At 44.5% G+C, this 27,920-nt stretch overlaps 1 protein-coding gene across 1 annotated transcript in view; it reads left to right on the top strand.

The window, feature by feature from the left end:
- The first annotated feature begins 2,303 nt into the window (after positions 1-2,303).
- The window catches only part of LOC110514048 (Krueppel-like factor 7), a 58,918-nt gene continuing 33,301 nt past the window's right edge, over positions 2,304-27,920 (top strand). The window contains exon 1 of the mRNA XM_090242275.1: positions 2,304-2,982. Within this exon, the coding sequence (XP_090098401.1) occupies positions 2,881-2,982 (102 nt within the window). The 5' untranslated portion in view covers positions 2,304-2,880. The remainder of the gene's footprint in view (positions 2,983-27,920) is intronic.

Here is a 27,920-nt window from a genome sequence, read left to right as displayed (position 1 = left end):
AAACACACCGCCCGGGCAACGAAGAAGTGGCTTCGTAAGAAGCATTTCAAGGTCCTGGAGTGGCCTAGCCAGTCTCCAGACCTCAACCCCATAGAAAATCTTTGGAGGGAGTTGAAAGTCCGTGTTGCCCAGCAACAGCCCCAAAACATCACTGCTCTAGGGGAGATCTGTATGGAGGAATGGGACAAAATTCCAGCAACAGTGTTTGAAAACCTTGTGACTTACAGAAAACGTTTGACCTCTGTCATTGCCAAAAAAGGGTATATAACAAAGTATTGAGATAAACTTTTGTTATTGACCAAATACTTATTTTCCACCATAATTTGCAAATAAATTCATTAAAAATCCTACAATGTGATTTTCTGGATTTTTTTTCTCATTTTGTCTGTCATAGTTGAAGTGTACCTATGATGAAAATTACAGGCCTCTCTCATATTTTTAAGTGGGAGAACTTGCACAATTGGTGGCTGACTAAATACTTTTTTGCCCCACTGTAGATGCTTCACAGAGTTCAAGTTACAGACACATCTCAACATGAACTGTTCAGAGGAGACTGTGTGAATCAGGCCTTCATGGTCGAATTGCTGCAAAGAAACCACTACTAAAGGACACCAATAAGAAGAAGCGACGTGATTGGGCCAAGAAACATGAGCAATGGACATTAGACCGGTGGAAATCTGTCCTTTGGTCTGGAGTCCAAATTTGAGATTTTTTTGTTTCAACCGCCGTGTCTTTGTGAGACGTGGTGTGGGTGAACGGATGATCTCCACATGTGTATTTCCCACCATAAAGCATGGAGGAGGAGGTGTGATGGTGTGGGGGTGCTTTGCTGGTGACACTGTCTGTGATTTATTTAGAATTCCAGGCACACTTAACCAGCATGGCTACCACAGCATTCTGCAGCAATACACCATCCCATCTGGTTTGGGCTTAGTGGGACTATCATTTGTTTTTCAACAGGACAATGACCCAACACATCTCCAGGCTGTGTAAGGGCTATTTTACCAAGAAGGAGAGTGATGGAGTGCTGCATCAGATGACCTAGCCCCCACAATCACCCGACCTCAACCCAATTGAGAAGGTTTGGGATGAGTTGGACAGCAGAGTGAAGGAAAAGCAGCCAACAAGTGCTCAGCACATGACTGTTGGAAAAGCATTTCAGGTGAAGCTGGTTGAGAGAATGTCAAGAGTGCAAAGCTGTCATCAAGGCAAAGGGTGGCTAAAATGTATTTTGATAACACATGATTCAATATGTGTTATTTCATAGTTTTGATGTCTTCACTATTATTCTACAATGTAGAAAATAGTCAAAATAAAGAAAACCCCCTGGATGAGTAGGTGTGTCCAAACTTTTGATTGGTACTGTATGTTTGTATTACGGTGTCCATATTAGGGCAGACTCAGTCTCAGCAGGACTTTTAAGATGCCAACAATCTTGTCTACATAGACTAAGAAACTGTAGGGTCTGGGGATGAAAGGTTGAGTTCATTCTCACATGGGGAGTCTTCCTTCACGTCCTCTTTCAGAAGAGGTCATAGTGACAAGCACCCCTAACACACAATGGTAGTCTATTGTCAAACGAGAGTTATGTTCCATTCACAAACTTTGAGGCGTATTCCAACAACTTCATTGCACTGAAGAATACTGTTATATACACTATATCCTGTTTACCTCACATAATGGGCCTTGTGTAAATTGGTGACCCCAAATGAGAAAGACACAGGGTATATCCTACATGTACTGCTACATGTTGGTTCCTTCAACAAACTCTCACAGTCTCACGTCACAATTAGACTTTCATCATTTTGAAGTTGTTCCAAACGCACAATGTTGAAGTGGTTAAGGTTAGACATGAACTTTGAATGATTAAGGGTAAAGGTTTGAGATAGGCTTAAAACAAAAATCTAAAAAATAACTTTCTATCATTGGATTCGAACATGCAACCTGTTGCACTAGAGGGAGGTTAGTCATTAACTCCAAATGGTTAACGTAAGGGTTAAGGTTTGGGACAGGCTTAAAACCAAAGTCTCAAAAATTACTTTTATCACTGGGTTCAACTTTCTGCAACAGTAGCAGATGCTTACACCCCCATTCACCATCCCCAACACCCAAACAAAACGAAACCTACTTAAAAGGTAACAGCGCTCACAATTGCCCCTAGTGGCCTTTTTCACGTCATTTCCGGACTTCCTCAGACATGGATGGATGTCGAATACTGACTTGTATCACGGGTGACCTGGTACCTTCAAAGCAACTCCAAGGTCTGTGTTTGTCTTTCTAAATTCTTTGGTCTACTACTTTAGTCACACGTAGAGTATATGGTTAATGTGTAGGCCTATAACCGAGAGCCTATTGTGGTCCAATGATTTGCATATCTCCTCCTCTTACACACCTTAACCTGTCAAATCGCCCCTTTGGCGGGATCGTCAAAGCCATTTACCTTATATAGCCACGCACGAAGTTGATTGACAGTATGTACACGCCCCTCCACTCGCTACTCTCCTCCCCGTTTGTCTTGCGATGCCTGTAGCCTACTACCATCCTGCCCGAACATTTTCCTACGGAAGCGGAGCGCTGGGGAAAAGCCTAGTGGGGATGAGCAAGGTTACTACCTAGCAATATCCTACGGATACACATGGAGCCTCCATCATCTCTGCAAGTTTGCGTTTATCACCAAGTCTAAACTCGTTCATTAGAGTCTCCAGCAAATAGTGAAACTATATATTTCCTTCTTTCGGATCTGTTTATGTTTCTTTCTATGCATTATATTTCCTGAAAGGACTGGCATGAACGTGGATTTTGACATTTGATTAGGCGCAGCCGGATTCCTTTTTTTCGTGGAACAGTCTCCTTTCTGCGCTCCGCATACAGAGCATCACCATGGACGTTTTGGCGAATCACGGTATTTTTCAGGAACTCCAGCTCGTGCATGACACCGGCTACTTCTCTGCGATGCCTTCGCTGGAGGAGAACTGGCAGCAGGTGACTATAGAGTTTCGATCGAGAGTTTCGATCGTTAGCTATATTAATCGTTAAGTGTAGCTATATTGCTGATGGTGGTTTGGCAAAGCCACCGAAGTGCGCCCGAATCACTGACATAGGCGTCAACTTTCCTCCAATATCTTGCATCACAAGTTCAGAGAGAGAGGTACTATAGCCTAAATATAATAGTAACTTGTCAAATAGATGAGTTTATGAAAGGAAACCGCTGCGCTATTGCAATTAAATCTTCATACTAGGCAAATAAATCTGCACGATGTATTGTTACGGTATTGTTAAGAATATTACCCTGTGTGATTAACTTGAAGCATGTAGTCTAATTAACAGTGTCGCAATGTAAACTTGTACTAAGTATGATTGTGTTATGATATTAGATCATACCAGCGGAGTGCTGTTCTGTGTTGAGCCGAGCGCAGGTTGTTATTCGCTGCCGCTAATGTATCCTTCACCGGTGCGCATGGTCTCAGCTGTCAACAGCAATTAGGGAAAAGCGGTCATAATTTCGACAGGGATGATGTAGATCTCTGAATAATAAAACCAGTGCTTTGTACATAAATAATACATCTGCTTCCGTCGGATTACTTGTTTTGAAACCCTCGGCGGCATGAGGCGAGGAGGTTCCCCATTCAAATGCATAATGTATTAACGCAGATGTATAGGGTTGCCGTTCGAGATAAGCAAGTGGTCTTTTTACAAGATGCTGTGGAAATGGGGAATAGGAAGAGGGGGATTATAATGGGGGAATGATGTGGTCCAGGAGTCAAGCCTCGAGGTTTCCGAGTCACATTGTGTCATAGTTTTTATAAGCACAGGCTCTATGGTGAAATGTCACGCCGGGGGACACATGGTGAAACCAACCTACTCTCCGTAGGGCCGCAGGCGTTATTCAACTCTGGTCTGCTGGGAAGTAAACTGTTTCACTTACTATGCAAGAAAGACAACATATACACGTTCAGTTTTCTCTGTATGCATAAAGTCTCGATGTTTCTTGTTTTACGCGGTGCGTGTAAAGGCATTTAAAGAACCACGCGGTTTCCATGCAGCATGCCATCCACCTGCGCTGATGGAAGCAGTTTTGGATGATCGATTTCGCCACCAGCATCGCTGGGCTGCAGACAACAGCAGTGCGTGGTCATTTGATGCCGGCTACTTGTGCCAGTAGAGTTCTTGTGTGTAAATGAAGGCTAGTGGTCCATGACCATGGCTTTACCCTCTCTAGTCACCTTCTTAATTGGCTTCCTGCTGTCAGCCACTCAAACATCCAGACTTAACTCAAGATCACTGTCCAATCACACACCAGATATTACTGCAGGCATTTGAAACACTATGTAACCATTGATAAATGTCATGTTATTGTATTACTGACATGGCTCTGGCCTGGTCTGGAGAATACAACCTGTCATCAATCTGAATCCTGGTCTGGAGAATACAACCTGTCATCAATCTGAATCCTGGTCTGGAGAATACAACCTGTCGTCAATCTGAATCCTGGCCTGGAGAATACAACCTGTCATCAATCTGGTAGAATCCTGGTCTGGAGAATACAACCTGTCATCAATCTGAATCCTGGTCTGGAGAATACAACCTGTCATCAATCTGGTAGAATCCTGGTCTGGAGAATAAAACCTGTCATCAATCTGGTAGAATCCTGGTCTGGAGAATACAACCTGTCATCAATCTGGTAGAATCCTGGTCTGGAGAATACAACCTGTCATCAATCTGGTAGAATCCTGGTCTGGAGAATACAACCTGTCATCAATCTGGTAGAATCCTGGTCTGGAGAATACAACCTGTCATCAATCTGGTAGAATCCTGGTCTGGAGAATACAACCTGTCATCAATCTGGTAGAATCCTGGTCTGGAGAATACAACCTGTCATCAATCTGGTAGAATCCTGGTCTGGAGAATACAACCTGTCATCAATCTGGTAGAATCCTGGTCTGGAGAATACAACCTGTCATCAATCTGAATCCTGGTCTGGAGAATACAACCTGTCATCAATCTGGTAGAATCCTGGTCTGGAGAATACAACCTGTCATCAATCTGAATCCTGGTCTGGAGAATACAACCTGTCATCAATCTGGTAGAATCCTGGTCTGGAGAATACAACCTGTCATCAATCTGGTAGAATCCTGGCCTAGAGAATAAAACCTGTCATCAATCTGGTAGAATCCTGGTCTGGAGAATACAACCTGTCATCAATCTGGTAGAATCCTGGTCTGGAGAATACAACCTGTCATCAATCTGGTAGAATCCTGGTCTGGAGAATACAACCTGTCATTAATCTGGTAGAATCCTGGTCTGGAGAATACAACCTGTCATCAATCTGAATCCTGGTCTGGAGAATACAACCTGTCATCAATCTGGTAGAATCCTGGTCTGGAGAATACAACCTGTCATCAATCTGGTAGAATCCTGGTCTGGAGAATACAACCTGTCATTAATATGGTAGAATCCTGGTCTGGAGAATACAACCTGTCATCAATCTGAATCCTGGTCTGGAGAATACAACCTGTCATCAATCTGGTAGAATCCTGGCCTAGAGAATACAACCTGTCATCAATCTGGTAGAATCCTGGTCTGGAGAATAAAACCTGTCATCAATCTGAATCCTGGTCTGGAGAATACAACCTGTCATCAATCTGGTAGAATCCTGGCCTAGAGATTAAAACCTGTCATCAATCTGAATCCTGGTCTGGAGAATACAACCTGTCATCAATCTGGTAGAATCCTGGTCTGGAGAATACAACCTGTCATCAATCTGGTAGAATCCTGGTCTGGAGAATACAACCTGTCATCAATCTGGTAGAATCCTGGCCTAGAGAATACAACCTGTCATCAATCTGGTAGAATCCTGGTCTGGAGAATAAAACCTGTCATCAATCTGGTAGAATCCTGGCCTAGAGAATACAACCTGTCATCAATCTGGTAGAATCCTGGTCTGGAGAATACAACCTGTCATCAATCTGGTAGAATCCTGGCCTAGAGAATACAACCTGTCATCAATCTGGTAGAATCCTGGCCTAGAGAATACAACCTGTCATCAATCTGGTAGAATCCTGGCCTAGAGAATACAACCTGTCATCAATCTGGTAGAATCCTGGTCTGGAGAATACAACCTGTCATCAATCTGGTAGAATCCTGGCCTAGAGAATACAACCTGTCATCGATCTGAATCCTGGTCTGGAGAATACAACCTGTCATCAATCTGAATCCTGGTCTGGAGAATACAACCTGTCATCAATCTGGTAGAATCCTGGTCTGGAGAATACAACCTGTCATCAATCTGGTAGAATCCTGGTCTGGAGAATACAACCTGTCATCAATCTGGTAGAATCCTGGTCTAGAGAATACAACCTGTCATCAATCTGAATCCTGGTCTGGAGAATACAACCTGTCATCAATCTGGTAGAATCCTGGTCTGGAGAATACAACCTGTCATCAATCTGGTAGAATCCTGGTCTGGAGAATACAACCTGTCATCAATCTGGTAGAATCCTGGTCTAGAGAATACAACCTGTCATCAATCTGAATCCTGGCCTGGAGAATACAACCTGTCATCAATCTGAATCCTGGTCTGGAGAATACAACCTGTCATCAATCTGGTAGAATCCTGGTCTGGAGAATACAACCTGTCATCAATCTGGTAGAATCCTGGTCTGGAGAATACAACCTGTCATCAATCTGGTAGAATCCTGGTCTGGAGAATACAACCTGTCATCAATCTGGTAGAATCCTGGTCTGGAGAATACAACCTGTCATCAATCTGGTAGAATCCTGGTCTGGAGAATACAACCTGTCATCAATCTGGTAGAATCCTGGTCTGGAGAATACAACCTGTCATCAATCTGAATCCTGGTCTGGAGAATACAACCTGTCATCAATCTGGTAGAATCCTGGTCTGGAGAATACAACCTGTCATCAATCTGGTAGAATGAGTGTTAAATCCAGGCTGACATAGGCCTGGTGTAGTTTCAAAATGTTGTACTCTAGAGACACAGCCTATTGTACTTACAATGTATATGCTTGCAATATTTCCTAGATGTTTGTGTGAGTGAATGAAAAATGTCTCAAGGTCTGGAGTTGACATCCCCAGACCAGATAAGTCATTATAACAGACCTGTCTACCTGACGGCAGCCACTCAGGGACAAGCGACTGGCATTGTCCACCTCCATGGAGAAATATTGCCTGTATAAAACACATAAAACTCTGCCTGGCACATGGAACAATGTTGTCTTAATGCTGTGGCCCACAGTAGACATGTGATGCTTTAAGTGATGCTGTGATAGAACCTTGGTTTTAAAGGGCACCACTGGCATTGTGGTGGTGTTCCCTCCTCCCTGTCTACAGGGCATAAATCAGGTGGTTATGGCATCAGCTGCTAGGCCTACACGAGGTGAGACTGCCCGACCATAGACCATGAATAGGACGTGCAATACAATACACAGATTCAGCACCCAACCATAACCTGAATAGGAGCACATTGCCTATTTTGTCACATGACTGACTGACCAGCTGTCTTGATAGAATTTGTAGAGTGTTTTGTTATTCCCTTTTGTTATTCCCTGTCTACCCAGTTGGTAGATGTAGAATTATCACTGGCCACTGGCCACATCACACACCTCATTTGGCCGCCTTTCGTTCCAGTTCTCTGCTGCCTGTGATTGGAACGAATTGCAAAAATCGCTGAAGTTGGAGACTTTTATCTCCCTCACCAACTTCAAACATCTGCTATCTGAGCAGCTAACCGATCGCTGCAGCTGTACATAGTCTATTGGTAAATAGCCCACCCATTTTCACCTACCTCATCCCCATACTGTTTTTATTTATTTATTTTTCTGCTCTTTTGCACACCAATATCTCTATCTCTACCTTTACATAACCATCTGATCATTTATCACTCCAGTGTTAATCTGCATAATTGTAATTATTTGCATACCTTCTCATGCCTTTTGCACACAATGTATATATAGACTCCCCTTTTTTCTACTGTGTTATTGACTTGTTAATTGTTTACTCCATGTGTAACTTTGTGTTGTCTGTTCACACTGCTATGCCTTATCTTGGCCAGGTCGCAGTTGTAAATGAGAACTTGTTCTCAACTAGCCTACCTGGTTAAATAAAGGTGAAATAAAAAAAAAATAAAAAAACATCACATGGACCTCATGGCTACACTGTAATACTACAGCCACAACACAAGAGCTGGCTGACATTGACCTACAGACAGTCTGTCTGCCCTCCAACACACTCACTTTGTCCTTCAGGGTTCACTCACAATAAGGGATGTCTAGTCAGTACTCAGGCAACATGGCCGAATATCACTCTACTGTATCAGAGATGTGCTTGGTTTCTAAATGTAGTGAAAGGGAAATAGCATGTCTTTATAGAGGAGCTGTGTGTGTGTGTGTGCATGTGTGTGGATATCTCCAGCAACCTGGCAGGTAGCAGTGGTGGTTGATGATAAAGAGAGGAGGGAGGGAGAGAGAGAGCAAGAGGAGAGGAGATGAGGAGAGGGCAGAAGAAGAAAGCGGAGAGGAGAGGAGAAACGAGAAGAGAACAGGAGAGGAGAAGAGAGGAGAGGATGGGAGAAGAGAGGGAGAGAGAGTAGAAGAAAGAGGAGTGAGGATAGGAGAAGAGGGTAGGAGAATAAAGCAGAGAGGAGAGGAGACAAGAGGAGAGGGAAGGAGAGGAGAGGAGAGGGGAGAAATGAGAGGAGAAACAAGAAGAGAACAGGACAGGAGAGGAGGAGGGGATAGGAGAGAGTAGAAGCAAGGAGAGAGAGTAGAGGCAAGAAGAGGAGAGAAGGGAAAAGGTAGAGAGGAAAAATGAGAAGAGGAAAGAAGAGGAGAGAAGACAAGAGGGGAGGAGAGGACTGGAGAGGAGAGGAGGAGGAGAGAGGAGGAAGAGAGTAGGAGGAGAGGGAGTACAGGCGAGGAGGAGAGTAGAAGCAAGGAGATGAGGAGAGAGAGTAGAGGCAAGGAGATGAGGAGAGAGAGTAGAGGCAAGGAGATGAGGAGAGAGAGTAGAGGCAAGGAGATGAGGAGAGGGAGTAGAGGCAAGAAGAGGCTGGGAGAGGAGAGAGTAGAGGCAAGGAGATGAGGAGAGGGAGTAGAGGCAAGAAGAGGCTGGGAGAGGAGAGAGTAGAGGCAAGGAGATGAGGAGAGGGAGTAGAGGCGAGAAGAGGCTGGGAGAGGAGAGAGTAGAGGCAAGGAGATGAGGAGAGGGAGTAGAGGCAAGAAGAGGCTGGGAGAGAAGAGAAGGAAAGGAGAGAAGAGGAGAGGAGGACAGTCAGATAAAGGAGAGAAGTGCCAAGCATGCACATTTGCTACTGCAGGGTTTCACATTTCACAGTCCACTGGGCCAAGCCTGCAGGAGCAGATAGATGTAGAGATGTAGAGATAGAGAGATATAGAGAGTCAAAGAAAAAGAAAAGCATGAAGAGACAGACATGGAGCTGGACTGACTGACCGGCTTTCCCTTTGACTGACCAGGGAATCTGCCCCGGAGTGTCTCTTGTGTTATCCTGACCCTGTCTGCAGCCAGCCGGCTGCGTGCGTGAGTGAGTGTGTGTTGTAATCCTCAGTAGGGCCCCAGCTGCTTTCTCACAGCATGCAGACTGGAGGAGGAGAGCACTTACACTCTCCCTCTCTCCCTCCTTCCCTCTCTCCTTCTCTCCTTCCCTCCCTCCCTCCGTCTCTCCCTCTCTCCTTCCCTTCCTCCTTTTCTCCCTCCTTCCCACCTCCTTAGCTCGTTCATATGAAATGAAGAATCAACTCCCAATGGGATTGTCAGACGGCAGCACTCTGGTTAGTGTGTAAGAGGACGTGTACGCACACACATAAACACACAAAAACGCAAACACAAAAAAACACACACACACACAAACACACACACAAAAACACACACTTGTGTGAGGACATGACCTCTGAGACTGTGTTTCTGATAAGCTCCAGTGTGTTGTGAGTGCATGTTCTGTATGGGGAGATACAGGATATATCTAGCTTATTCTATTTCTGTCTTCACCACCAAGCCAGCAGTCCTCTCTAGCTTATTCTATATCTGCCTTCACCACCAAGCCTGCAGTCCTCTCTAGCTTATTCTATTTCTGTCTTCACCACCAAGCCAGCAGTCCTCTCTAGCTTATTCTATTTCTGTCTTCACCACCAAGCCTGCAGTCCTCTCTAGCTTATTCTATTTCTGTCTTCACCACCAAGCCTGCAGTCCTCTCTAGCTTATTCTATGTCTGCCTTCACCACCAAGCCTGCAGTCCTCTCTAGAATGGCCATGTTTCCTTGCTGATGCTGATTGGTTACTGGTATAGGAGCAGTCTTCAATTCAGCCGTTCACTTATGGAGGGATTCATTCAATTCAATTCTAGTATTTTTCCATACATTTTTCCTTCATTTCTCAATTCGTAGTGAGAAAACCCTGAAATATTGTCAGACGTGCAGTAACTTGTATGATAAATCACTATCGTCATCTGATATGATGCAGATCTCTACATTTCAAAGTAATGAAGTGACGTAATAGCAATTCTATGAATCCACCTCAAAGGAATCGGACAGAAGAAAGAGGTTGGTGAGCAAAGCTTTGTCCCAGGAATCCAATAGATCATCAGCATGTGGAGGAGAGGACAGAGATTGTCCTGAGATGACATCACTCATGACACACTCTTTATGAAAGGAGCTTCATGTGGTTGAGCGTCATTTCTCAGGAGGGCGTTACGCAGCGCTCAGGAGACACTATCTTATGACTGAGCGTCATTTCTCAGGAGGGTGTTACGCAGCGCTCAGGAGACACTATCTTATGACTGAGCGTCATTTCTCAGGAGGGTGTTACGCAGCGCTCAGGAGACACTATCTTATGACTGAGCGTCATTCTCAGGAGGGCGTTACGCAGCGCTCAGGAGACACTATCTTATGGTTGAGCGTCATTTCTCAGGAGGGCGTTACGCAGCGCTCAGGAGACACTATCTTATGACTGAGCGTCATTTCTCAGGAGGGCGTTACGCAGCGCTCAGGAGACACTATCTTATGGTTGAGCGTCATTTCTCAGGAGGGCGTTACGCAGCGCTCAGGAGACACTATCTTATGACTGAGCGTCATTTCTCAGGAGGGTGTTACGCAGCGCTCAGGAGACACTATCTTATGACTGAGCGTCATTTCTCAGGAGGGCGTTACGCAGCGCTCAGGAGACACTATCTTATGACTGAGCGTCATTTCTCAGGAGGGTGTTACGCAGCGCTCAGGAGACACTATCTTATGACTGAGCGTCATTTCTCAGGAGGGCGTTACGCAGCGCTCAGGAGACACTATCTTATGACTGAGCGGCCATTTCTTAGAAAACAGGAGGACAGAATTCAAGAGGAAATAGGCTTTGGTGACCTGGAGCAGAATAAAATAAGAATTTCCATCTCAGATGGACTAATGAAGTTCTATTCTACAGATGGACTAATGAAGTTCTATTCTAGTTGCTGTATCTAAGTCTAATACAGTTATATTCTAGTTGCTGTATCTAAGTCTAATAGAGTTCTATTCTAGTTGCTGTATCTAAGTCTAATACAGTTCTATTCTAGTTGCTGTATCTAAGTCTAATACAGTTATATTCTAGTTGCTGTATCTAAATCTAATACAGTTATATTCTAGTTGCTGTATCTAAGTCTAATACAGTTCTATTCTAGTTGTTGTATCTAAGTCTAATACAGTTATATTCTAGTTGCTGTATCTAAGTCTAATAGAGTTCTATTCTAGTTGCTGTATCTAAATCTAATACAGTTATATTCTAGTTGTTGTATCTAAGTCTAATACAGTTATATTCTAGTTGCTGTATCTAAGTCTAATAGAGTTCTATTCTAGTTGCTGTATCTAAGTCTAATACAGTTATATTCTAGTTGCTGTATCTAAGTCTAATACAGTTATTCTAGTTGCTGTATCTAAGTCTAATACAGTTATTCTAGTTGCTGTATCTAAGTCTAATACAGTTCTATTCTAGTTGTTGTATCTAAGTCTAATAGAGTTATATTATATTCTAGTTGCTGTATCTAAGTCTAATACAGTTATATTCTAGTTGCTGTATCTAAGTCTAATACAGTTCTATTCTAGTTGCTGTATCTAAGTCTAATACAGTTATTCTAGTTGTTGTATCTAAATCTAATACAGTTCTATTCTAGTTGTTGTATCTAAGTCTAATACAGTTCTATTCTAGTTGTTGTATCTAAGTCTAATACAGTTATATTCTAGTTGCTGTATCTAAGTCTAATACAGTTATATTCTAGTTGCTGTATCTAAGTCTAATACAGTTATTCTAGTTGCTGTATCTAAGTCTAATACAGTTCTATTCTAGTTGTTGTATCTAAGTCAAATACAGTTCTATTCTAGTTGCTGTATCTAAGTCTAATACAGTTCTATTCTAGTTGTTGTATCTAAGTCTAATAGAGTTCTATTCTAGTTGCTGTATCTAAGTCTAATACAGTTCTATTCTAGTTGTTGTATCTAAATCTAATACAGTTATATTCTAGTTGTTGTATCTAAGTCTAATAGAGTTCTATTCTAGTTGCTGTATCTAAGTCTAATACAGTTCTATTCTAGTTGTTGTATCTAAGTCTAATAGAGTTCTATTCTAGTTGCTGTATCTAAGTCTAATACAGTTATATTCTATTCTAGTTGCTGTATCTAAGTCTAATACAGTTCTATTCTAGTTGTTGTATCTAAGTCTAATAGAGTTCTATTCTAGTTGCAGTATCTAAGTCTAATACAGTTCTATTCTAGTTGTTGTATCTAAGTCTAATAGAGTTCTATTCTAGTTGCTGTATCTAAGTCTAATACAGTTATATTCTATTCTAGTTGCTGTATCTAAGTCTAATACAGTTATATTCTAGTTGTTGTATCTAAGTCTAATACAGTTATATTCTATTCTAGTTGCTGTATCTAAGTCTAATACAGTTCTATTCTAGTTGTTGTATCTAAGTCTAATACAGTTATATTCTATTCTAGTTGCAGTATCTAAGTCTAATACAGTTCTATTCTAGTTGTTGTATCTAAGTCTAATAGAGTTCTATTCTAGTTGCTGTATCTAAGTCTAATACAGTTATATTCTATTCTAGTTGCTGTATCTAAGTCTAATACAGTTCTATTCTAGTTGCTGTATCTAAGTCTAATACAGTTATATATTCTGTTCTAGTTGCTGTAGCTAACTCTTGTATCATCGTCGTCAGACACTTGCATGACAATGAATTGACAGAGAGGAGCTGGCTAAACCTAACACAGACTGGACCACTAGGCTAATCTAATGTATATAAACTAACACAGACTGGACCACCAGGCTAATCTAATGTATATAAACTAACATAGACTGGACCACCAGGCTAATCTAATGTATATAAACTAACACAGACTGGACCACCAGGCTAATATAATGTATATAAACTAACACAGACTGGACCACCAGGCTAATATAATGTATATAAACTAACACAGACTGGACCACCAGGCTAATATAATGTATATAAACTAACACAGACTGGACCACCAGGCTAATCTAATGTATATAAACTAACACAGACTGGACCACCAGGCTAATATAATGTCTATAAACTAACACAGACTGGACCACCAGGCTAATCTAATGTATATAAACTAACATAGACTGGACCACCAGGCTAATATAATGTCTATAAACTAACACAAACTGGACCACCAGGCTAATCTAATGTATATAAACTAACACAGACTGGACCACCAGGCTAATCTAATGTCTATAAACTAACATAGACTGGACCACCAGGCTAATCTAATGTATATACACTAACACAGACTGGACCACCAGGCTAATCTAATGTCTATAAACTAACACAGACTGGACCACCAGGCTAATCTAATGTCTATAAACTAACAGACTGGACCACTAGGCTAATCTAATGTCTATAAACTAACATAGACTGGACCACCAGGCTAATCTAATGTATATAAACTAACATAGACTGGACCACCAGGCTAATCTAATGTATATAAACTAACACAGACTGGACCACCAGGCTAATCTAATGTCTATAAACTAACATAGACTGGACCACCAGGCTAATCTAATGTATATAAACTAACACAGACTGGACCACCAGGCTAATCTAATGTCTATAAACTAACACAGACTGGACCACCAGGCTAATCTAATGTATATAAACTAACACAGACTGGACCACCAGGCTAATCTAATGTCTATAAACTAACACAGACTGGACCACCAGGCTAATCTAATGTCTATAAACTAACACAGACTGGACCACCAGGCTAATCTAATGTCTATAAACTAACACAGACTGGACCACCAGGCTAATCTAATGTATATAAACTAACACAGACTGGACCACCAGGCTAATCTAATGTCTATAAACTAACATAGACTGGACCACCAGGCTAATCTAATGTATATAAACTAACATAGACTGGACCACCAGGCTAATCTAACGTATCTAACACTGAACAATAGAGTTCAGGGTGCAATTCAGACCAGATACAAAGACTGACAGCAAGGAGATTCTTAATGAGATTCCTATTGCACTGTCAGGGAGAAAAATGACATGCATACAAGCATTAGAAGGCTGTTGCCAAAAGCAAGCCCTCATTATTCAACTGGCATTCAAGCACTCCACTGTGAATCACTTCATAATCATCATTTTGTGTGTGTCTGTCTGTGTCACCCTCTGACCTCAGAACACATCTTTTAAGTGATCGGACCACAATGCACTCTGCCTGCTCCTCCAAGAGGTGAGCTCGTCATTCAACAAGCGAGAAGATGATTGCGAGTGATGGGTGGGTGATGCATTGAAAAGGAGTCGACGGAGAGGTGGAGTGTTGATGAAGTAAAGAAGAGGATGGAAGGAGGAGACAATGCGTTCATTTGTCTGGCTCGTCTCATTCAGAGGAGTGACTGTCACGTCAGTAGCACCCTCTTGGAGAGACGATGAGAGGAGAGGGGGGAAGAGGGGATGAGGAGGAGGAGGAGGAGAAAAGGGGAGGGAAAGCACATCTTTATGTATGGATTCTGTCATCTCCGCGCTGGACGAGCACGTCGAGCATATCTGGCAACCCTGCCCTGGGGGGATTTGATTAACAGTGGGGAGAGGGAGCCAGTCATTTATTCTCACACCAGACTCACACATGGCCAGGCAATGACTTTCACATCATTTGAGTGGAGATGGGAAGCTGTTACAGTGCTTTAGAGTGATCCGACATGCCTCGTCGCAATTCATCCTGACATTGCAACCAGAGCGAGAGAGAGGGCTCAGACATTTCCGACATGTCCTTAAAATTTGGCATTTTGGCAATTCTTATATCCTCTCTCGGTCTCAGTCTGTCTTCCTGCCTGTCTGTCTTCCTGCCTGCCTGTCTGACTGCCTGTCTCTGTTTCGTTCTCTCTCCCTGTCTGTCTCTCACACTCAGCATCGGTGAGGAACTGGAAGACTGAGAAGGTTCATCATTGTTGTTATCTAAGACCATGGAGTTTTGTTCCAACTGAACACAGTGTACCAAGGATACATGGTACTTTACTTGTCTGCCCTATTCTTCTATAACCTTTTACCCCAGACAAACGTCAGTGGAAGGTGTCCTAGCATGCCAAATCAATGATCAACCGCTGTTGACAACCAAACATAAAATCAACCTCAGATCTCTCTAGTCTAGCAACACCTGTTGCTAAGCAGCCGGCACCGAGCACCAGGCAGGCTTAGGATCATTTGTTTGTTTAGTCTGGAACAATAATCCCACCTACCCATGGAACATCGAGGTCTAGAGAAGGGAGATGTCAAATCTGTTTTCTCCATCCTCGTTTATTCCATTCCTCACCTTTCTGGTAAAGTGGATTGGAGGAGAGGATCCCAGGACCCTGCCCTCTGACGACCTCCTCCTATGCTCTTTGAGAGAGAGGAGAGGAATGGAGGAAACAAGGACGGAGGAAGCAAGGATTGACATCCAGTAACAGCCAAAGAGTCCTTTACTGTGACGTGGAAGGAGAGAGTTAAACAGTAGTGCACTTTAGATCAGAAGTAGTGCACTTTAGATCAGAAGTAGTGCACTAGATATGAAAAAGGATGCCCTTTCAGATTCCCCCAGAGACAGAATGGGGAAGCCTTACAGACAGGAACATAGTGCAGGATAAACGTCTGTGGCTTATGCACGGTTCAGCCTCTGTCATATTGGTAGTTACCCATGGATGACGGTGAGGGAGATTGGGATATAGAGTTACCCATGGATGATGGTGAGGGAGATTGGGATATAGAGTTACCCATGGATGAGGGAGATTGGGATATAGAGTTACCCATGGATGACAGTGAGGGAGATTGGGATATAGAGTTACCCATTGATGATGGTGAGGGAGATTGGGATATAGAGTTACGCATTGTTGACGGTGAGGGAGATTGGGATATAGAGTTACCCATGGATGAGGGAGATTGGGATATAGAGTTACCCATGGATGAGGGAGATTGGGATATAGAGTTACCCATGGATGATGGTGAGGGAGATTGGGATATAGAGTTACACATGGATGAGGGAGATTGGGATATAGAGTTACCCATGGATGATGGTGAGGGAGATTGGGATATAGAGTTACCCATGGATGACAGTGAGGGAGATTGGGATATAGAGTTACCCATGGATGATGGTGAGGGAGATTGGGATATAGAGTTACCCATGGATGACGGTGAGGGAGATTGGGATATAGAGTTACCCATTGATGATGGTGAGGGAGATTGGGATATAGAGTTACCCATGGATGACGGTGAGGGAGATTGGGATATAGAGTTACCCATTGATGATGGTGAGGGAGATTGGGATATAGAGTTACCCATGGATGAGGGAGATTGGGATATAGAGTTACCCATGGATGAGGGAGATTGGGATATAGAGTTACCCATGGATGAGGGAGATTGGCATATAGAGTTACCCATGGATGAGGGAGATTGGGATATAGAGTTACCCATTGATGATGGTGAGGGAGATTGGGATATAGAGTTACCCATTGATGATGGTGAGGGAGATTGGGATATAGAATTACCCATGGATGAGGGAGATTGGGATATAGAGTTACCCATGGATGAGGGAGATTGGGATATAGAGTTACCCATGGATGATGGTGAGGGAGATTGGGATGAATGAGAGAGTGAGGGACTGATCACATGAGAGTACAGTGCTGTAATGGGAACATGGAGGCATGTGGTTAGGTTCAGAATGTTAAGTGACCTTGGCTTCCTTTACTAAGAAGAGGTAGGATGCTGAAGATGTGGTGGTTTTGAGTTGCCCAATAAGAGGTGTGTGTGTGTGTGTGTGTGTGTGTGTGTGTGTGTGTGTGTGTGTGTGTGTGTGTGTGTGTGTGTGTGTGTGTGTGTGTGTGTGTGTGTGTGTGTGTGTGTGTGTGTGTGTGTGTGTGTGTGTGTGTGTGTGTGTGTGTGTGTGTGTGTGTGTGTGTGTGTGTGTGTGTCTTCAGCTCTGTGGCCCAATATGCAAACCCAGCGGTATTTCCATATGCTCTGAGTAATCATTTCCTCAGTTCCAACACGACCTGGCCGCTCTCCAGTCAGCCAGTGTGTGTCAGGACCTCGATGTAATGTCCTCCCCCCTCCCTCCCTCTGCTGTCTCTCACTCAGAGCAACGCAGGCTGCTGGCTGGACCCGGCTACTGGAATACAATATGCACCATCAGCTGTAGTGCATCAGTGGTGGTTAGGCTACGGCTATACTATAGACAGTAATGCCCAGGCTTTAGCTCAGAGGGCTAAGTTCAGACCTAGATTTGAACCCCGGTCAGTTACATTGTGGTTCACCACAATAGCAGCTACAGGCTAACTTTGCTGGGATTGGAGGAGAGGAGGGTGGCTGGTTTTACAGAAACTAATGCTAGGCTGCTGAACTGGCAGATGGTCTCTATTTAGTCTGGAGACTATCTTCTCCCTCAGTGATTTGATGAATCCTGGGGCAAGTCATTCCTCACGGTCTTCTTCTGACATCAGTGGCCTGGTTTTGATCAGTACTATTGGTCTGTCTCATTGCACTACCAGTATAGACCTATAGAAGGCCTATATTTGGCCAAAGAGGACCCCATTCAAGCAGTTGATCCTATTTACTGTAATCTTGTGACCCCAGTCCCTGTCCTTCAGCCATTTTAGAGCAAATGTATGTCTATGATGTTCTGTCTCCCAGGCAATATACAGTAGACTGCATCCCCCACCTCTCCCTGGCCCACTACTGTACACTCTTGGCCTAGATAGGCCATAAACACTTGGTTATAAAAAGGAGGAAATTAATTACCCAGTCAAACAAATGGCTTCGGTGTAACGTTGGGCGCCTCAGACAGTTCCAACAGGGGGAAGTTATTTGGGTCGCTAGATATTTTAGTCCCGGTGATGTTGCCGGGAATACCTTAGGGAACAGACTGGGTTTTATAAGAGAGACCATCAATAATTTTGGACTGTGTGTGTGTGTCTGTGTGTCTGGAGGGGGAGGCGGTGTGTGTGTGTCTGTGTGTCTGGAGGGAGAGGCGGTGTGTGTGTGTGAGAGAGAGAGAGTGAATGAGAGGGGGAGCTATAGCAAGGCAGTGATCTGTGTACATTATTACCTGTATGCTTCTACATGCCCTACTGTATAATGATGTGTTCTTGTCGTAGCCGGCTGGGACCACTCTGTCTATGAGGTTCAGTGGAGCAGGTCCCAGGTGTCTGCTGGGACCACTCTGTCTATGCAGGTCCCAGGTGTCTGCTGGGACCACTCTGTCTATGAGGTTCAGTAGAGCAGGTCCCATGTGTTCACTTAAATCGCAACTAGTCGTATTTATTTAAGCCTGAACTGGTGCAACCAGTGAACCCACAGCCAAGGGACTGTGGGCCGGTGTTTTCCTTCCAAACAGTCCCCCATAGCTCCAACCAACCAGGCAACATCAAGCACAACTCTGCACACAGTCCATTATGGGAAGCGTTCATTCAAACACTACCTCAAGCACATGTGACTGATCTCTGTGTGCAAAGTGAATGGCGCTCTCTCGGTGAGTGGTGAACAAACACAGGTAATACTAGCCCAGATATGGCTCGTAGAAAGGTGAGTTGGGGAAAGGTTGTGTTTGGGTTGAGATGAGATCGTGTGCTACATGACTAATGTGGGTAACAAAAGAACCATGAAAGAGTTGTTTTGTCTTGAGATGTGAACCTGTGGTTTAGATTGGATGGGGCTCTGGGACGGACTTTTCTACCTATATGATTGTATTAATGGATAGATCCAATCCAAATCAGATCAGATTGTATTTGTCACATGCGCCTGATACAGGTGTAGACCTTACCGTGAAACTCTTACAGACAAGCCCGTAACCAACTATGCAGTTCAAGAAATAGAGTTAAGAATATATTCGCTAAATGAACTAAAGTAATAAAATAACAATAACGAGGCTAAATACCGAGTCAATGCGCAGGGGTACAGGTTAGTCGAGGTACTATGTACATGTAGGTGGGGGTAAAGTGACTATGCATAGATAATAAACAGCGAGTAGCACCAGTGTAAAAACAGGACGGTGCAGCTGTAGAAATTATCTTTATAATCTGGGGACCCATGACAAATATTTGTTGTCTCCTGAGGGGGAAAAGGTTTTGTCGTGCCCTCTTCACGACTGTCTTGGTGTGTTTGGACCATGATAGTTTGTTGGTGATGTGGACACCAAGGGGCTTGAAACTCTCGACCTGCTCCACATACGGCCCTGTTGATGTTAATGGGGGCCTGTTCGACCTGACTTTTCCTGTAGTCCACAATCAGCTCCTTTGTCTTGCTCACGTTAAGGGAGAGGTTGTTGTTCTTGCGCCACACTGCCAGGTCTCTGACCTCCTCCCTACAGGCTGTCTCATCGCTGTCGGCGATCAGGCCTACTGTTGTGTCGTCAGCAAACTTAATGATGGTGTTGGAGTCGTGCTTGGCCACGCAGTCGTGGGTGAACAGGGAGTACAGGAGGGGACTAAGCACGCACCCCTGAGGGGCCCCTGTGTTGATGATCAGTGTGGCAGATGTGTTGTTGCCCTTATCAGATAAACTTCAGTCTCACCTTTCATACTATACTGCACTAATTTCCTTTTAAATGGGACCTGCCTGCCAAGCCTGAACCAATCAAATACGAACTTACAAAACAGGCTTCCAGGCCTGAACCAATCAAACACCGGCTTACAAAATAGACTTCCAAGCCTGAACCAATCAAATAGAGGCTTACAAAACCGAAATCCAGTCTCTTGTTTATTATTACAGTGTCTGACTCATACTATGCCCTTCGTCCATGTGACAGACAGCTCACGCGTGCACACACACACTCACTCACACAACACACACACACAGAAGCAAAAGTCTGGTTGTAGTGCTTCTATCTTCACTAAAAAGATACTCAATTATTAGGAAGAGGCTCGGCTATTAGGAAGAGGCTCGGCTATTAGGAAGAGGCTCGGCTATTAGGAAGAGGCTCGGCTATTAGGAAGAGGCTCGGCTATTAGGAAGAGGCTCGGCTATTAGGAAGAGGCTCTGTTATAAAAACAGGTTTAGTTATAGGAAATTGGGATTAAAGTGCTTGCACTCTGTTTCAGTATTTCACTGAGGAGGCAGACTCTGGGCAGAGAGGGGTGAGCAGGTTCAAGCAGAGTAGCGTGCTTCCTTCCACGGCACAGTCCTCAATCAGCACAGAACACTAAACAGGCTTTTCTTCCATTCTATCTCTGGAGGAAAGCCCACTGCAGTGGCAACAGAGAGGTATGTTGTTCAATATTTAAGCAGCTTGGCTAATCTGTGTTCCTGAGGTTTGTTTTAAAAGCGTTCCTGTGTGAATGAAGACGGGGGAGAACGACACATTATCTCTTTCTTCTGGCTCATACACCCTCCCAGTTAATTCTGGAGGAGGGAAGTTGCGCTCACACACACACACACACACACGTAAACAATTTAACCCCGTCACCTGAGGCCCTAGCAGGGTGTGGTTACCTGCTTTCGAAAGATCCCGCCTTTTTTCCCTATTGAACCTTAATTAACTTAATTGGAAGCATATCTCAATGCTGTAATCAGTGGTTGGTGGAGTTGACCCTCTTGACCCCTAGTTAACCTCAGTGGGGGCATATCTCCATGCTGTGGTTGGTGGTGTTGACCCTCTTGACCCCTAGTTAACCTCAGTGGGGGCGTATCTCAATGCTGTAATCGGTGGTTGGTGGAGTTCACCTTCTTGACCCCTAGTTAACCCCAATGGGGGCATATCTCAGTTATAATCAGTGGTTGGTGGAGTTGACCAAATGCCCACACTGAGGTTAACTAGGGGTCAATATCTCAATGCTGTAATCAGTGGAGTTGACCCTCTTGACCCCTAGTTAACCTCAGTGGGGGCATTTGGTCAACTCCACCAACCACTGATTATAACTGAGATATGCCCCCACTGACGTTAACTGGGGGTCAAGAAGCTGAACTCCACCAACCACTGATTACAGCATTGAGATATGCCCCCACTGAGGTTAACTAGGGGTATATATATATCTCAATGCTGTAATCAGTGGAGATGACCCTCTTGACCCCTAGTGAACCTCAGTGGTTGGCAATGATCAGTCCCATGACTGGCTGTAAAATAACCTTTCACAACCGCTTTCTTCAAACGCTGTACATCTGTAGACATCACACCTCAGCCCTCACTACCAGACTGTGTTTGACCTTGGCAAATCGTTTACATGTTAGTCCTTTAGCAGATGCTCTTATCCAGAGCCACTTACAGGAGCAATCAGGGTTAAGTGCCTTGCACAAGGGCACATCTACAGATTTTTTAACTAGTCTGCTCGGGATTTGAACCAGTGACTTTTCTGTTACTGTCCCAATGTTCTTAACCGCTAAGTGCCTTGCCGCCCGTAGCACCGTGCAGCAGACAGAAACAAAACCTAACAGGTCCTATCTGTACAGACCCAGTTTAGCCTGTTCTCCATTCTGGACGACGTGACTTGGGTGCCCATTCTGTATCTGCACCAAGCCTGTATGAAGAGGAAGCTGACTTTTTCCAGTTCGCTGTTCCCTTTATCTCTCCCCTCTCTCTCCTCTGCCTCTGTTATCCCCCCCTCCCCTTTCTCTCCCTCACAGCTCTTTTGTTTCGCCAAACTCATTTCCAGCCGAGTGCCATTCTCTCTGCCCTGTCATTGTGTGTGGTAATGAAGATTAGCTAGCTTGTGGCTCACAATGGGGTACCCAAATCCAGCATACAGACGACTCCAAATCCCCCCGCTAACTGTTAACCCTGGTGTAAAACGCTTGTCTCCCACCCAACCCCTATCCTAACCCACTCCAACCCTTTCGGTGAGCGTGTGGGGGGGGTGTAATACTTTCGGCCGGTTCACTGGTTGAATGGGAATGGCTGTTTCCTGATTAGATTAGCGTGGATTTGGCCGCTGAGAGGGGACCTCTTGGTGAGTCGCTACACCGATAAACAGCAGCTCAACCAAAGCCAGTTAAAGAGACAAGGATCCTCTCCCCAGTGAGCTCCACTACCGTCACGCTAGTCTCTCCAGTCACTGGGATAATCCACTGGGCTTGGCTCCTCTCCCCACAACTTCTCTATTTCCCCAAAACTATCTCCTCTCCCTCTCCTCTTTTCTCCTCTCCCCCTTTCTCTCTCTTGTCTCCCTCCTCCTCTCCTCTTTCTCCTATTTCGCTCTTCCTCTCCTGTCTTCTAATCTCTCCTCTTCTCTCATGTCTTCCCCTTCTCCTCTCCTCTCATCTCCCCTGTCCTCTCTATCCTCTCCTCTCATTTCCACCCTCTGTTCTCACTCGTCTGCTCCTCCCTTCCTCTCATCTCCCCTGTCCTCTCCATCCTCTCCTCTCATTTCCACCCTCTGTTCTCACTCCTCTGCTCCTCCCTTCCTCTCATCTCCCCTGTCCTCTCCATCCTCTCCTCTCATTTCCACCCTCTGTTCTCACTTGTCTGCTCCTCCCTTCCTCTCATCTCCCCTGTCCTCTCTATCCTCTCCTCTCATTTCCACCCTCTGTTCTCACTCGTCTGCTCCTCCCTTCCTCTCCTCTCCCCTGTCCTCTCTATCCTCTCCTCTCATTTCCACCCTCTGTTCTCACTCGTCTGCTCCTCCCTTCCTCTCATCTCCCCTGTCCTCTCTTCCTCTCCCCTGTCCTCTGCTCCTCCCTTCCTCTCATCTCCCCTGTCCTCTCCATCCTCTCATCTCCCCTGTCCTCTCCATCCTCTCATCTCCCCTGTCCTCTCCATCCTCTCATCTCCCCTGTCCTCTCCATCCTCTCTTCATTGCCAAGACACACAGGCGTTTTCACAGCACGTCACAACCAAATTAGACTGCTGATCAGAAGAATACATTTGGTTTGCTTTTCTGAGGCACTGCATGATGTTGCCTCAGTAATTCTCCTAATCTTTAATTACTTTTCTTCTAGAAGGATTTACATCTCGAAGCAGTCTGTCCATTTACTGTAGAATGTATACTGAGTTGTTTACTGACAGTTGTATACTGACAATCGGTTGTTTACTGACAATAGGTTGTTTACTGACAATAGGTTGTATACTGACAATAGGTTGTATACTGACAATAGGTTGTATACTGACAATAGGTTGTATACTGACAATAGGTTGTATACTGACAATAGGTTGTATACTGACAATAGGTTGTATACTGACAATAGGTTGTATACTGACAATAGGTTGTATACTGACAATAGGTTGTTTACTGACAATCGGTTATACAGTGAGGGAAAAAAGTATTTGATCCCCTGCTGATTTTGTACATTTGCCCACTGACAAAGAAATGATCAGTCTATAATGTTAATGGTAGGTTTATTTGAACAGTGAGAGACAGAATAACAACAAAAAAATCCAGAAAAACACATGTCAAAAATTTTATAAATTGATTTGCATTTTAATGAGGGAAATAAGTATTTGACCCCCTCTCAATCAGAAAGATTTCTGGCTCCCAGGTGTCTTTTATACAGGCAACGAGCTGAGATTAGCACACACTCTTAAAGGGAGTGCTCCTAATCTCAGCTTGTTGCCTGTATAAAAGACACCTGTCCACAGAAGCAATCAATCAATCAGATTCCAAACTCTCCACCATGGCCAAGACCAAAGAGCTCTCCAAGGATGTCAGGGACAAGATTGTAGACCTACACAAGGCTGGAATGGGCTACAAGACCATCGCCAAGCAGCTTGGTGAGAAGGTGACAACAGTTGGTGCGATTATTCGCAAATGGAAGAAACACAAAAGAACTGTCAATCTCCCTCGGCCTGGGGCTCCATGCAAGATCTCACCTCGTGGAGTTGCAATGATCATGAGAACGGTGAGGAATCAGCCCAGAACTACACGGGAGGATCTTGTCAATGATCTCAAGGCAGCTGGGACCATAGTCACCAAGAAAACAATTGGTAACACACTACGCCGTGAGGGACTAAAATCCTGCAGCGCCCACAAGGTCCCCCTGCTCAAGAAAGCACATATACTTGCCCGTCTGAAGTTTGCCAATGAACATCTGAATGATTCAGAGGACAACTGGGTGAAAGTGTTGTGGTCAGATGAGACCAAAATGGAGCTCTTTGGCATCAACTCAACTCGCCGTGTTTGGAGGAGGAGGACTGCTGCCTATGACCCCAAGACCACCATCAAAAATGGAGGTGGAAACATTATGCTTTGGGGTGTTTTTCTGCTAAGGGGACAGGACAACTTCACCGCATCAAAGGGACGATGGACGGGGACATGTACTGTCAAATCTTGGGTGAGAACCTCCTTCCCTCAGCCAGGGCATTGAAAATGGGTCGTGGATGGGTATTCCAGCATGACCCAAAACACACGGCCAAGGCAACAAAGGACTGGCTCAAGAAGAAGCATATTAAGGTCCTGGAGTGGCCTAGCCAGTCTCCAGACCTTAATCCCATAGAAAATCTGTGGAGGGAGCTGAAGGTTCGAGTTGCCAAACGTCAGCCTCGAAACCTTACTGACTTGGAGAAGATCTGCAAAGAGGAGTGGGACAAAAGAAGCTCCCCTTTCTTTACTCAGTGCTGACGGCACTTCACTGTCAACGTTTTGGATTGGCTGCACCAGGAAGAGAAGGCCAGGTCACAGGTCACTCCTGTTAACTCCACACGTTGGTCCCTGTCTGACTGGTGGTATAACTCTGTCTGAAATAGATCAGCATGTTGAGGAGGTAGGGAGCATACGTGTGGGATATGATTGGTTCTTGTCTTGTGTTGCTCTGTCTGTGAGCTTCTCTGTGCAGACGTATGATTTCTTGATTAGCACTGAAGTGTCTATGGACATTATTCAGACCTTCCTGGTAAGCAGGTTTCAGGGAGAGGCCACAAATCGACATTTTAATTCCACCAAATGAATGTTTAATGTTGTTGACTGATCCGGGTACATGGGGTGAGCGCTTTGGCTTGAACAGCCGGCTGAAGTGTGTCATCATCAGGAACCATGCTTGCCAAGCCCTTTAAACCTGCACTAAATGATCTGGGAGCCAAGCCCTTTAAACCTGCCCTGGCGGATCTGGGAGCCAAGCCCTTTAAACCTGCCCTGGTGGATCTGGGAGCAAAGCCCTTTATACCTGCCCTAGTGGATCTGGGAGCAAAGCTTTTTAAACCTGCCCTGAAGTATCTGGTAGCAAAGCCCTTTAATCCTGCCATGAAGGATCTGGGAGCAAAGCTTTTTAAACCTGCCCTGAAGTATCTGGTAGCAAAGCCCTTTAATCCTGCCCTGAAGTATCTGGGAGCAAAACCTTTTAAACCTGCCCTGAAGTATCTGGGAGCAAAGCCCTTTAAACCTGCCCTGACGGATCTGGGAGCAAAGCTTTTTAAACCTGCCCTGAAGTATCTGGGAGCAAAGCTTTTTAAACCTGCCCTGAAGGATCTGGGAGATTATATTGTGAGGGTAATGTCGTCTGATAAGGGCTGTGTGTGTGTAATTATCTCACATCTCTGCTCTGCTTGGCTGCACCGGTCTCTAACGCCTCTTAAGTGGTGGCAGAAGGTGTTAGATCTCGCTGAACCCAACCTCTACCACCCCATGGATCCAGAGTGGCACAGCGGTCTAAGGCACTGCATCTCAGTGCTAGAGGCATCACTACAGACACCCTTGTTCAAATCCAGGCTGTATCACAACTAGGGTTTGCACATTTTGGGGAATATTCAGAGGTGGAAACTTTCCGTGGGAATTAATGGGAATATATGGGAAATAATGGAAATATATGCTAATTAATACCATTTAAATATAGATGTTTTCGCATTGGATATATTTACCATATCATATGGAGATAGAAACATAAACCTTTTACCTTATCATAAGTAGACATGATTGCAAATGATTAAATCCTTCCAATAGAAATATTAAAAACTGTTTAGTTAAGAATTTAACTTTAATTAAATGAGTTGACTCTTCACATGGGATGATTTCACTTAACAAAAGAAAGGGAATATTGAATGATCCCCAATGATCCTTCGCATCTCCCTAAAAAAATGATAGTCTAGAAACTAAAGCTTTGGTTGTTTTCTTCTCAGGCTTCCATGTCTTCTCCCTGGACCTCCTCAATGTCCACCTCTTGAAAATCAGACTCTGAGGCCTCATCTTCACTGTCACTTTCCAACCTTGTTGAGGATGGCTCGTTGTCAGGCTCAAAAAGCCTCAAATTTGCCCGGATGGCCACCAATTTTTCAACCCTTGTATTGGTCAGCCTGTTGCGTGCTTTGGTTTGTGTTTCCAAACAAGGACCAGTTGAGCTCTGAGGTGGATGATGTTTGTGGGATTTGGAGGATGATGGAGGCAACAGGGGAAAGAGCCTCAGATCCACAAAGTCCCTTCCACCAGGTAGCTGATGAGATATGTTGGCACGACTGCCATATTGCTTATGGCATATCTCCATCCCAAAGCCCTTGCTTGAAAGTGTACTTCGCCAGACTGCCAATAACCTTTCCCTCATCCAGGCCAAGGTGGCGAGATATGGTAGTGATGACACCATAGGCCTTGTTGAGCTCTGCACTAGACAGGATGCTCTTGCCAGCATACTTGGGGTCCAACATCTACGCTGCAGCGTGTATGGGTTTCAGGCAGAAGTCTTCATGCTTTTGATGTATTTCAGAACTGCAGTTTCCTCTGCTTGGAGCAACAGTGAAGTGGGCAGGGCAGTACGGATTTATTCTCTTACATCTGCAAGCAGAGTCTGAACATCAGACAGGATGGCATTGTCTCCCTCAATCCATGCAATGGCTACTGCTATAGTTTTCAGGAGTGTCAGGCTACTTACCACTCTCTCCCAAAATACATCATCCACGAGGATCCTCTTGATGGGGCTGTCCATATCGGCAGACTGTGATATGGCCATTTCTTGGAGAGACTCCTTCCCCTCCAGGAGACTGTCAAACATGATGACAACACCACCCCAATGGGTGTTGCTGGGCAGCTTCAATGTGGTGCTCTTATTCTTCTCACTTTGCTTGGTGAGCTAGATTGCTGCTATAACTTGATGACCCTTCAAATACCTAACCATTTCCTTGGCTCTCTTGTAGAGTGTATCCATTGTTTTCAGTGCCATGATGTCCTTGAGGAGCAGATTCAATGCATGAGCAGCACAGCCAATGGGTGTGATGTGAGGGTAGGACTTCTCCACTTTAGACCAAGCAGTCTTCATGTTCGCAGCATTATCTGTCACCAATGCAAATATACCTTCTGTGGTCCAAGGTCATTGATGACTGCCCATCTCAGCCCATCTGCAATGAAGAGACCGATGTGTCTGTTGTCCCTTGTGTCTGTGCTCTTGTAGAATACTGGTTGAGGACATGAGCTGTTGCTATCGATAAGGTGTCTGATTCCAGGAGGACATGAGCTGTTGCTATCGATAAGGTGTCTGATTCCAGGAGGACATGAGCTGTTGCTATCGATAAGGTGTCTG

This window comes from Oncorhynchus mykiss, chromosome 7 (assembly GCF_057628025.1).
Source record: "Oncorhynchus mykiss isolate SJ-2025 chromosome 7, ASM5762802v1, whole genome shotgun sequence".
NCBI lineage: Eukaryota > Metazoa > Chordata > Actinopteri > Salmoniformes > Salmonidae > Oncorhynchus > Oncorhynchus mykiss.
The sequence above is the reverse complement of the archived record's forward strand: the minus strand, read 5'-3'. Positions and strand labels throughout refer to the sequence as shown.